We start from the raw sequence: 12,576 nt of genomic DNA on the forward strand, positions 1-12,576 counted from the left end.
CCAATGATGGAGAAAAAAAATGAACTCCTCAATCCCTGAATAATCAGGCACTCAGAAGAACACATTCTTTTTTTAATAAAAGAGAAAACATTAATTCATCATGATGTATGATTTCATTCATTCCATTTCTAATTTTTCATTCTTCATCATGGGTGCCGATGCACTAAGGCACACATTTTACTGTTGTGTCTACTTATTCTGCTTCTTACAGCTTTCCTTTCCGTCACGATTTTCGGTGCCTAACTCATCCGATTTTCACAGTAAAACCCTCTGTTACTGTTAAGGAAAATGAATTCTTATATGCATGGTATTGAGTGTTACTCTGATACTGTGTATAACCTGCAAAGGACCTCATTGCAGGATACCACCCTGTCCTGTTTACAATGGTGGGCTTGTTAGAATAGATAGAGATATAGATAGCTGCACTTTAAGGGGCACAGGGATGAAGCTGAGTTTTACGACTGGCTAACCTCAACTATGGTTGGGGGAGGAAAGGTAGAAGAAAGATACCCAATGAGTGATGATGTGACAATGGGCAATATAACTGAGTGTCTTTGTCTCAGTGGTCAGAGCAGCTCTGTACTGTGTTGTTATATTATTATATATTAATAAGATATTATTATAAAAGCCTCTTATCTCTACAGAAGAAAATAACCGACTCTGTGCCTTAGTAAGATTTCCACCACAGTTACCTACAGCAACATACCAGCAGGAAGGCTTATTCACTCTCATCTTCAAATAAAGAGCCCAGTTGAACAAACCAGGAGTTCTAACAGCTATATTATACATGTCACACCATCATAAATAAAAGATTTCACTGGTTTACCTGAAGGGGGGATTTTTGGTTTGAGTCTGTCTGCCTGAAACAAACTGCATCACCATAGCAGCCTGTCTTTGAACTGGACCTCACCTTTTTCCTATGAAGCCACCTACTACACACACACTCACACACACAGCATCCCGACCTGTCTCTCTGTCTCCCCATGTCTACCTGAGAGGTACCTTTCTCACCCAAAGCATCGGGGCTCTCAGCGGGCAGGAGCTCCATTGGCACCCATCAACATTTCTTCAGAAGTTTCATTGTTGTCGTTATTGATGTCACTATTGTTGTTGGTGTGATGCTTTTAGTCAGGGAGCAGCTGTGTGACGGCCATGCAGAATAGGGTGGTGCTGATGCAGGACTTACTCCTCTGGCAGGTGGTGCCTCTGTATCCTGGAGCACACTCACAGGTTCCTTCATCTGGAGAGCAAGATGCTCCGTTCTTACAGTTACAGGGGAGGGAGCAGTTTGGGCCCCAGCGGCCCTCTGCACACATGCTGTCACAGTGGATACCTGCCCACATACACAGCAGAAGTTTCATCACTTTAGATGACATTACATTGTTTTGAATTCCTTTCCTGGAGATTATTTTTTTGCCGTTTTTGCACACTTGAACACTAACATGTTGCTGATTTATTGCCCAAATCCAGGACTGCAACAATTGTTTAGTTGTAATTTTTGCCAAAAGAGAATCTACAAGTCTCTGAATGAAGGTGCTGACTGAAATATAAATAAATTTGCTAAATAAGACATTTGAAATCATGTTTTCACTTTATGCTTATAGATTATTGAGTGCAGACTAATGTGCAAAAAACACTTTCAGTCATTTACATGAAATTTAAGTTTTAATTCTGTTTAAAGCAACTGTATATTTTGTGGACTTGCATTTGTCTTGAAAACTTATGGTGCGTAAACATATTAATGTGCTCATGACAGAAAAAGAAGGGAACCTGGAAGAAATGGAAAAAGTGCTATTTGCTTTTATGACATACAGTATCTTCATGAGGGCCTTGCCAACAGGTCTTACCGGTCCAACCAGCCAGGCAGTGACAGTGCCCAGTGGAGTGGTGACATCCATCAGCATGACTGCAGTCACAGCGTTCCTTACAATCCAGCCCATAGGTACCATCCTGCGGAAGAGAAACCCAACCATCACTGAGGTGAAAGGCCTAAAATCTCATCATGACAGGCAGGAGTTACATCGAGAGAAACTAGCAGGTCTCAAGCTGGGCCGACAACAGAACAGTGCACTTCAGCTGTATCAACTCAAAATCCATTCATGGAACACTCTTCTATGAGTTGTGGGTGTTTTTATTGTTGATTTAAAATGGAAAAGGGCAATAAAAACAAAGGAGACAGGTCTCCTCTCACTAAGTCGTGGAAGAGATTTAGTACTTTTGAGATCACCTAGTACTTTGGTAGAGTACCCTCAGTGTCTTATTTGTAAGACAATAAATTGTTTATCTGGGAATGTTTTTATTGCCCTTTTACATTTTAAATGAGATAAAGGATTTATTGCTCTGGTTAATTGCTGTGCTGGCTGAGACCGAATGTTGTATACATTCAGTAACACTTGATGACCAAGACAAAAAGGCACAAATAAGACACTGACGGTACTCTACCAAAGTACTAGGTGATCTCAAAAGTACTAAATCTCTTCCACGACTTATTTGGAGATCTGTCTCCGGACTTTGAGAGAGTGAAACAAACCAAAACTTTCCAAAACACAAACAGCCAAAGGAAAACTGAAAGTTATGTAGAAAAGATGGACACAGGTGAGCAGAAATGTGGATTTTTGTGTCTCAATCATTGTGAATGCATTTCTAATGCACCTTTAGACAAACCTAACCTTTGTAATTGGACCATCTGTATAAGATGATGTAAAATTCTAACTTGCTTTTACAAGTGTCACACAAATACACAAAAACATAGCAGAAAAGGCGTAATGCAGAGCAATCCGCTTGTCCTCTTAGTATGTGGAGTTGCGGAGGTGGACATGTACTGAAGCGGGTGTCAGCTGAGCTGTTGTAGGGCGCAGATGGTTCCTGCAAGAGAAATCATCTGGCCCTGTACTTAGTTTAGTCTTGAGTTGGAGGTCAAGAAGACCCTCCAAATGTCCCAAGCTCCTGTTTTTGTAATCCAAATTCAGCTTTTGACTCTTTTCATGCCTTTATATCCCTTTTTACTTCAACAATTTAATCTTTTCTCAGAGCTCATGTATAACAGCACCAGTGTCAGTGACCCTCAGGAAAACCATGGGTCACCTTTCACCTTTCACACTAACACTGTTAACACTCCTACAAGTGCTGTAGCAACATCCTCTCCAGAATCACCACATATCACTCCATCTCTCTCAAATGAGTTCTTGCCCATGCCTTGTTTTATGTGCATGGAAGGCCCAGGGCGATAGCACAGTCATATAGCACAAGCACAAGGTCATACACAGACCTTGAATTGGATCAACTGAAACCTTGCATTAATAGAGCAATAGTGAATGTCATTTAAGGTTTGTTGCCATATTTCATCTTGAATTGTGATGTTAAGATCAGCCTCCCACATTTGCTTAAAGGTAGGGTAGGAGATCCTGGATTTTGAGTCCAGCGAAGCTGCATTTTGAAAATACACAGGTAAAAAGTCCCAACCCTTTTCTTCACTTTCCCCCGAAGCCACGCCTCTAGAGTACATGAACGCGCACGAGCACGAAGGTGCACGAGTGCTGTTCTGACAGCAAGCATCGATCATTGCCGTATTTAGTATTTAGTTTATGCTAACTATACGTTTAATAATGCTAGGTGCTAGCCAAGCTGGCTCTAGTTTAGCTTCCTGCCAAGCTTCGTTCACGGAGCAGGGTAGGCGCACAGGGGGAAGGAGGGGGAAGGAGGGGGGAGGGGGAGGGAGGAGCAGATTGCAGTTTGATAGACGGCATCAGAATCCAATCATTGTTAACGGTCCGTTCACAATGATTGGATACTGTTTTTCCTAGATTGTACGTTCTAGAGGCCACTAAAACTTTTCATATTTGTGTCAAAACTTTTAATTAATTGGTTGCAATGAGGGTGTGAAGAGTATTTCAAGCAATATGTAAAAAAATGTTCCAGAAAAAGATCCCCTACCCAACCTTTAAATTTAACAGCAGGTTGTGCAAGTTTGTGAGAGAAAGTACAAACCAATTTTGAAATCAAACCTTTCGTTTCTGGTGGGCCAAGTAAGAGCTTAAAAATAGCAGCACTTTCTTCTGGCAAGGAGTCAGATGGTGAAATATTTTGTCTTATGTAATGACGTATCTGTAAATATCTAAAGAAATGTGATTTTGGCAGGTCATATTTTTTCTGTAGAAATTCAAAAGAACATAGATGTTTATTAACATAGAGATCTTTTATGGACTGTATTCCTTTCCCATTCCACTCCTTAAAAACTGCATCTGTGTTTGAAGAGGGGAAGGCATGGTTATTCCATATAGGAGCATGCACTGATGTCTGATCTGCAACCAGATTTTCTGGGAGTTAGATATTGTGTAATGCTCTCCCTTGCAAGAGGTTCTAAGCCTTGGTGGTGAGAAGAGAATTGCCCCGAGGAAGGTTTTTTTGGGCAGACTTTGTTCTATAGCTAGCCAGGACGGTATCTCAGTCTGTGGGTAAGGGTTGTTAGCCAGTTGCCAATATACCATTGTTCTACAGTTAGCGGCCCAATAATAGTGCAGGAAGCATGGTAAGTTTAGGCCTCCAAATTCCTTTGGCTTTTGAAGATGCTGTTTAGAGATTCTGTGGGCCTTATATCCCCAAATAAATGGCAAAATCACAGAGTCAATCATTTTGAAGAAGGACATTGAGATAGCAATTGGAACATTTTGAAATAAATAAAGGAATCTTGGTAGAGAGGCCATCTTGATTGTGTTTATACGGCCTATTAGCGACAGAGGTAATGTTCTCCACTTTTCGATATTCTTTTTCAGGGCGTTCAATCTATCCATGAAATTGTATTTAAAAAGTAACTCTGTTTTTTTGGTAAGTTTAACACCTAGGTATTTAACACTGTCGTTTGAAATGTTAAACTGAGTTGAGGTCACAAATGTAGGGTCTAAATTGGCTGTGAGGGACAGAAGGTCGCTTTTTTGCCAGTTAATGGTGTATCCAGAAACTGCACCAAACTCATTTATCAAATCGAGCAGACAAGGGACAGATTGTTCGGGGTCTGACAAAAAAATAGCAATGTCATCTGCATACAATGAAATTTTGTGACTAGTACCATCAATAATAATAGGCTTAATGAGATTGTTTTCCCTTATACCAATTGCAAGTGGCTCAATGGCTAGCGCGAAAAGTAATGGTGAGAGGGGACACCCTTGGCGAGTGCCTCTCTCGAGTGGAAAGGGATGTGATTTGTCCTGATTAGTAACCACAGAGGCAGTTGGTTCAAGGTAGGCCATCCGTATCCATGAGACAAAAGTGTCTCCCAGACCAAATGACTCCATCACTTTAAATAGGTATCCCCACTCCACCTGGTCAAATGCCTTTTCGGCATCTAAACATAAAATGGCCTGTTTTGTGCCTGTGTCGTATTTGTAATACATTATGTTAATTAACCGTCTTGTATTGAAAAAGGAATATCGGTTTGGAATAAACCCTGTCTGGTCTCTATGAATAAGTGATTCAATATACTGGTTTAGCCTGTTTGCTAGTATTTTAGTAAAAATCTTGAAGTCCACATTGAGCATAGAAATTGGACGGTAAGAGGCAGGGTTTGTGTCCTCTTTATCTGGTTTAAGTATGAGAGCAATGTCTGCATTATATAGCGTTGATGGTAGTTTCTCTATCTCACTGGAGTGGGACAGCATCCTGAGCAGGAGAGGGGATATCTGTTGAGCAAATTTCTTATAGAGCTCTGGCCCAAAGCCGTCCGGCCCGGGGGCTTTTCCATTAGTAAAAGACTTGATGGAATCTGTCACTTCATTTAAAGTTATTGGTGCATTTAAAGCCTCCCGTGAGGCGTCATCCAGTTTAGGGATGGGAATGTTTTTAAGCCAAAAATCCACATCACCTTTTGCTTTTGACTTGTATAGTTCTTGATTAAACTCCACAAAACGCTTATTTATTGATTTTGGGTGGGTGAGTGTATCTCCAATACCGGATTTAATTCTGAGTATTTTTTATTTTATTTATTTATTTATTTGGCACTTGTAAAAGTCAGACAAAATATAATGCTAAACACGGAAAAGCTCTGTGCAGGAAGAGGCAGTAAGCCAGCTGGCTTATGTGGAGCCTCCACCTTAAAAACATATACAGCAAACAATAAATGTAGACAAACATGACAAAAAAAAAAACATAACAGCCATAACAAGAGTATCAAAGAATATTAAGTCAAATATATAAGATAAAAGATAAAACATCATTTAAGAAATTAAACACACTGAAAAGTAAGGTACTAAGACCTTCTAGGACAGAAATCCAAAAGAAAAACTTTAAGGTCCAGCAATTAAGTTTGCCTTAAGGCATCTTTTAAAATGTTTTGTTGTGAAACAATTTGAAGCTAAATGAGACCTTTCATTCCATATTTTAACACCCCTATACCTAATGGAAAGTTGAGCTAGACTAGATCTGAACTGAGGAAGATGGAAATCCTCAGCTTTCCTCGTTGGGTATGTGTGTACCTGGGAATTTGATTTAAAATAGCATATAAAGTGCTCAGGAATCTTTCCTTTGTTTTTATATATCTCGTAAATAAAAACACAGGTCTGAAGTACATTAATGTCATGAACAGTAAGGATCTTAAGTTCTTTAAATAAAGGAGTAGATGCAGCATACCATTCAGAACAGGTTGCAATTCTCACAAAACGCTTCTGAAGTACCAGCAATTTATGGAGGGTAGTAGGAAAAGTACTTGCCCATACTAAATTACAGTAGGAAAGGTACGGGTAAATTAAACTATAATAGAGAGTGAGGAGGCAATTTCTTGAGACAAGATGACTAACCCTCCTAATTATTCCAATTGATTTATTCAGAATAGAATTTAAGATTCTTCTCCTTACATATAAAGCTCTTAATGACCGAGCTCCATCATATCTTAAAGATCTCATTGTAAGATATTTTCCTAACAGAGCACTTCGTTCCCAAACTGCAGGTTTACTTGAGGTTCCCAGAGTTTCTAAAAGTAGAATGGGAGGCAGAGCCTTCAGTTATCAGGCCCCTCTATTGTGGAATAAGCTGCCAGTAAATGTCCGGGAAGCAGACACCCTTTCCACCTTTAAGAACAGGCTTAAAACTTTCCTTTTTGATAAAGCTTATAGTTAGGGATGGCTCAGGTGATCCTGAAACATCCCATAGTTAAGCTGCTATAGGCCTAGACTGCTGGGGGGCCTCATCTGTCACACCTTTCCTCACTTTACTCTCTTTATGTATATGTTACATTATTGTGGTCATTAACTCGTGTTTCCCTGTTCCAACAGATATCCTTTGAATGGTGTTACAGCGCCGCCGCCGCGCCCCCCCCCTTTCTGTCTTCTCAAACCCCAGCTGGTCGAGGCGGATGGCCACCCTTCCTGAGTCTGGTTCTGCCAGAGGTTTCTTCCTGTTAAAAGGGAGTCGTTTCTCTCCACAGTCGCCTCAGGCACGCTCAGGCCGGGAGATTGGACCGAAAAACAAAAAGTTTTCAGTGCAATCTGTTGGTTTTCTTAGCTAGGAAATTGTTTTTGAATTGGCTCTATATGAACGAATTGGATTATTTTATGAATTATGATTATTATTAATTAATTGAATTCCAATTGGCTTGAATTGGACTTACTATCTAAGTGCCTTGAGATGACATTTGTTGTATTTGGCGCTATATAAAAAAAAAAAAAAAAATGAATTGATTTATTTACTTTTTTGCTAACCCAGTCTACTTGATCCTTCCATTTTAAGTTTTCATTAATAATAATTCCCAAGAATCTGGTGAATGTAACTTGAGGTATCACTGAAGACTCAATTTTGATTTTACATAAGTCTTTAGGGTATATTTTTTTCCCTCCAAAAATAATAAAATTTGATTTTTTGAGATTTAAGGATAGTTTATTTAATTTGAACCAAGTGGCACATGTGGATAAGCCAGCATTTGCCTCTTTCATCAGAGTGTCAAAATTGGAATGTGAAAGAATCAAGGTGGTGTCGTCTGCAAACATTATAGGAGAAAGAAGGTTTGAAACATTAGCCAAATCATTAATGTAGATAAGAAATAATAAAGGTCCTAGGACAGAACCCTGTGGAACACCACAGGGTAAACCAGCCACGTTGGAATTGCACCCCTTTACACTAACAAACTGCTTTCGATCAAATAAATAATTCCTTAACCACTCATATGTAAGACCATGAAAGCCATATTTATGCAGTTTTTCCAATAAAATAGAATGATTCACAGTATCAAATGCCTTTGACAAGTCTATAAAAATACTACAAGTGAATTCATTATTCGTTTGAGCCAAGGTAACCTTGTCTATCAAGTGCAAAAGTGCCATATAAGTTGAGTGATTTTTGCGAAACCCATATTGGTGATTATACAGAATTTCATTAGAGTCTAAATGTAGGATAATCCTCCTGTAGATCAGTTTCTCCAGTATTTTTGAGAAACAAGGCAAAATTTATATTGGCCTATGGTTATTGAAGCAACATGGATCATCTGTTTTATGCACAGGAATGACCTTGGCTATCTTTAAGTCCTGAGGCACAGAGCCAGTTTTCAAGGACAGTGAGAAAATGTGGACAAGTGGTTTCATTATAATTTCTTTCACCTCCTTGACAAGAAAAGTTGGAATGCCATCATGATCAGCTGTTGTAGTTGATAGCTTATCGATTATCTCACTAATTTCCTCAAAGTCAGGAGGCCTAAAGGAAGAAATATTAGTACATATCTTTAGCCTGGCTGACGCGTCCACAATCTCGATGAGATGGTGGTCTGGGAACTAGGTGTGCATTTTCTCGTATTTGAGGCGTGGTTTACGAATGCCTAGAGCCGTTTATTGGGCGCTACGAATGTCTATCAAATGACGTCAGGTTCTTCCCATGCTGCTTTGCGCGCGATTCATAGCCAATTGTATCACTTATACCAGATGACGACAGAAATTCGACGAGGAAGAAGAAAAAAATGGAAAATAAAAGTAAACTTGCGCTCTAAGCTACTTAAATTGACAACAAAGTAGGCCTATATGCTATATTCTACATGAATTTTTATGTTGTAGAGTTGTGAATTTATTTTAATAATGGAGAAATTGAGCAGCCTTGCTTTGTTGTCTACAGTAGTAGATCAACCCTCATCTTACTTTGAAGCTCCCAGCTCCCAGAAGTGACGTTAACGAAGCTTTAGCAGCAGAAAAGCTATCAGGCTTGTGTTGATGATAATAATAAACTCCTGGACTATGTACAAACTTCCAAATGCATCGTTTGGTGAGTACAGACCATATTTGTACAACTGTAGAAGTTTGGTGTCATGACATGTGATTTTAGTGTGGTAATTTTGGAGATATGGACCAGGGTCCGTTAGCGCTTGTACTAAGCTATTCGGGATAACTCGGTAACTCAGCTGATGTTCAGCCAATATCGGAAAAACTTCGGGTGGGCTACTTGGCTGGATGTCACGGTTCAAATGACCCTAGGGTGAATCTACTCCGAAACACTTTCTAAGGCTGCATTGAACGGTAACGTTGTGTCCGCTGTCATGTTGGATTAACGCTCTACAAGCTTCGGTGTAGCGCATAGACGTTATCATCGTCTTGCTGCCCCCCCCCCCGTTCTGTGATTGGTTCCCAAACTCTAGCAAAAATAAGGGCGGTGGTTTCCAGGCTGACTTTGCAGTGAGAATGAAATCGAGCGCAAAGCAGCATGGGAATTCCCAGGCTAACATATCTTTGGAAGAAAATCCAAAGGACTCCCATTGTAATGAGAGATTTTATTTGCCAATTCCTGCCCGATATTGACAAAAAAAATCATTAAATGTTTCAGCTATATCCAAAGGATTCTTGAGAGACCTTTTACCCTCATGAAACTCTGTAGGTAACTCTGTGGAATTTTGCCTTAATAGCAGCTGATTAATGGTCTTCCATGTTGCCTTAATATCACTAGAATACTGCACAAATTTCTCACTGAAATAATTCCTTTTTACCGATCTAATTGAGTGATTATATGTATTTCTATATGACTTGTACACACTATGATTAAGAGGAGAAGGATTAGAAATATATTTTCTGTACAGTTTATTCTTTTTCCTAAATTGCTTTCATAATTCAATTGTAAACCAAGGCTTCTTAAAATCTTTAGTAAGTTTCTTAGTCTTGCCAAAGGGGAAACTCACATTGAAACTAGAGCCAATGAGTTTCATGAACATTTCATATGCAGCCTCGGCATCATCCTCCTCATATACGTCATTCCAAGAAACACTAGCAAGCAGTTCTTTAAATTTAGGTACATTTGGTTTTGACAAAATCCTTTTTGGCATTATTTTCTCATGTTGTTTAATTTTACCAATATTAGTTGTGGATAAATGAAAAACAGGAAAATGGTCTGACAAGTCTACGCACAAAACCCCAGACTTCATTTCATCACTCAGAGAGTTTGTAAGGATGTTGTCAATCAAGGTAGATGTATTCTCTTTTACCCTAGTAGCTTTATAAATAAGTGGAAAAAAATAACTAGAATAAAGAATGTTAAGAAACTCATCAGTAAGGGTGTCAGAGTTATGTTTAAAAAGGTTAATATTAAAATCACCAAGGATGTAACATTTTTTACCCTCTCTATTTATCCTATCCAGACTTTCCAGACTTTCATTAAAATCTTTAATTCCTTGGTCAGGAGGACGGTAAATTACACCAACTATGATGTTTTTAGCTCCAACAAGGCCCACAAACTCTATAAACACAGACTCCGCTTCTATTGTGTCAGATTTCAAGCAAAGATCCTGCCTTATTCTAAATCTGTGGTCACAGTGAACAAACAGAGATACACCTCCCCCAGGTCTACTCCGTCTCACAAAATTAACAGAGTTGTAATTTGGCAGTTTGCATATATCCTTTGAATCCTCCGTAAGCCAGGTTTCAGATAATGCAATAACAGAGAATTCATGATTAAGTAGTGACAAATAATGAATGAATTTATCATAATTCCTAGAAAGACTTCTTATGTTCAAATGAAAAGAAGAGAATGTATCTGAAGATACAGAATCACATATGTTGTTAAATTCTGTTTCACTTAAAAAGCTACACAGTTTGGATATATCATAAGAGGGAAAAAAATGAGTATCAGGATCAACCTCAGAACAATATGGGTCAACTGTAACTGATTCAAAAGGATAAAAATTTTGATCAACAAAATCAGATTCGTCATTGACCATAGAGTGTGTTTAAATTAACCTGAGAAGACATATAGTGATGGCTAATATCTAGTGACCCGATCTCTGGGTGCTTGGCTGTCCTTGATATTTTTGTGAAGGTGGATGGACAATCAGTTTATCATATCTCAGAAATGCAATATCACCCCTCTCCCTTGCTGCCCTCATGGCTGGGAGCAGTTCTTTCCTCTTTAGTCGGATAGCCTCGGTAAAATCCTCATTGATATAGATGCCTGTTCCCTTTAAATGTTTGGTTTTGTCCAGAACAGCCATCTTGTCCTTTAGTCGTAGAAATCTGACAATGATTGGTCTGGGTTTTTGAAAGGATTCCTGTTTCCCCGTCCTGAAGGCCCAATCCAATTCAATTTTTGAGTGATCCAGTTTCAATTTCTCGCCGAGTAGTTTTCGAACTTTCTCTTCAGATTCAGATGCTTTTTCCTTTTCAGATTCCTCAATGCCATCAACAATAATATTGTGGCGTTTTGAAAGGCCTTCTAAATGATCAATCTTATTTGGGATTGAGTTCAGATTGTTTTTGATTTCATTCAACTCGGATCTGGTTTCAGAACAGTTCTTTGACCAAGTTTTACATGAGTCTTTAACATGATCAAATCCATTCTGGGTCATCTCAAGACTCACCTTGAAGTCATAAATCTGCTTTGACAGGTCGTCAATCCTCCTGTTTGATGAATCGACAATGACCTGCACACATGTTTTGAAGCTTTTTTCTTGTTGCTCCAGCAAAGTTTTATAGAAGTCCTTCTGTTGGTCCAGTAGTTCACGCATTTGAGTCATGGTGACATATTCCTCAGTGATGATGTTTGAGTTTTTAGGTGGCATGGTGGTTCTTAGGCAATACAGGCCTACTAGGCCGCAAACCCCAAGAGATGACAAAAACTCTTACCAGGAACAAATATTGTCCAAAAAATGATGAAATATGTCTTTGACAAATCTTATCATAAGTATGTTGCTGACAAAATTATTTCATTAAAATGCAGGATTCTTCAGATTAATTAGGGATTTCTTTAGTGGGTATTCACAGTTTCAGAAGACAGCTCCTCCAACAGGCTCCTCTCTGTGAGATGAACTCACTGTGAGTATAGCCCTGCTATTTTGCTGCCCCCGAAGTTGACGGGCTAGCAGCGTGTGGGGTTTGTCTCCCAATTCAAAATAACGTGTCCGCAAACGGGAAAGTTGATCACTGACTTGTTTTGTTAAGATTGTACTGTACTCATATTTAAGGTTAATGATTTCTTGTAATGTTTGATTGTTGTTGTTACTTTGTTTATATTGTGTCTCCAATTGAGATAACTTACTATTAATGTCAACCAGTCTTGAATTTCTTGATTTTTTTAATGATGCTTCATAAGAAATAGTATGACCCCTCATGACTGCTTTAAACGTTTCAA

The 12,576-nt window shown here is 39.0% G+C and overlaps 1 protein-coding gene across 1 annotated transcript in view; it reads right to left on the reverse strand.

Annotated features, from left to right (window-relative positions):
* megf10 (multiple EGF-like-domains 10) overlaps nt 1-12,576 on the reverse strand; it is a 166,259-nt gene that overhangs the window by 25,423 nt on the left and 128,260 nt on the right. The window contains exons 13-14 of the mRNA XM_075455505.1: nt 1,848-1,950; nt 1,187-1,333 (exon numbers count right to left, since the gene is read on the reverse strand). Of these exons, the coding sequence (XP_075311620.1) occupies nt 1,187-1,333; nt 1,848-1,950 (250 nt within the window). The remainder of the gene's footprint in view (nt 1-1,186; nt 1,334-1,847; nt 1,951-12,576) is intronic.

The sequence above is a fragment of the Odontesthes bonariensis genome, chromosome 22 (genome assembly GCF_027942865.1).
Source record: "Odontesthes bonariensis isolate fOdoBon6 chromosome 22, fOdoBon6.hap1, whole genome shotgun sequence".
NCBI classification, from domain to species: Eukaryota; Metazoa; Chordata; class Actinopteri; order Atheriniformes; family Atherinopsidae; genus Odontesthes; species Odontesthes bonariensis.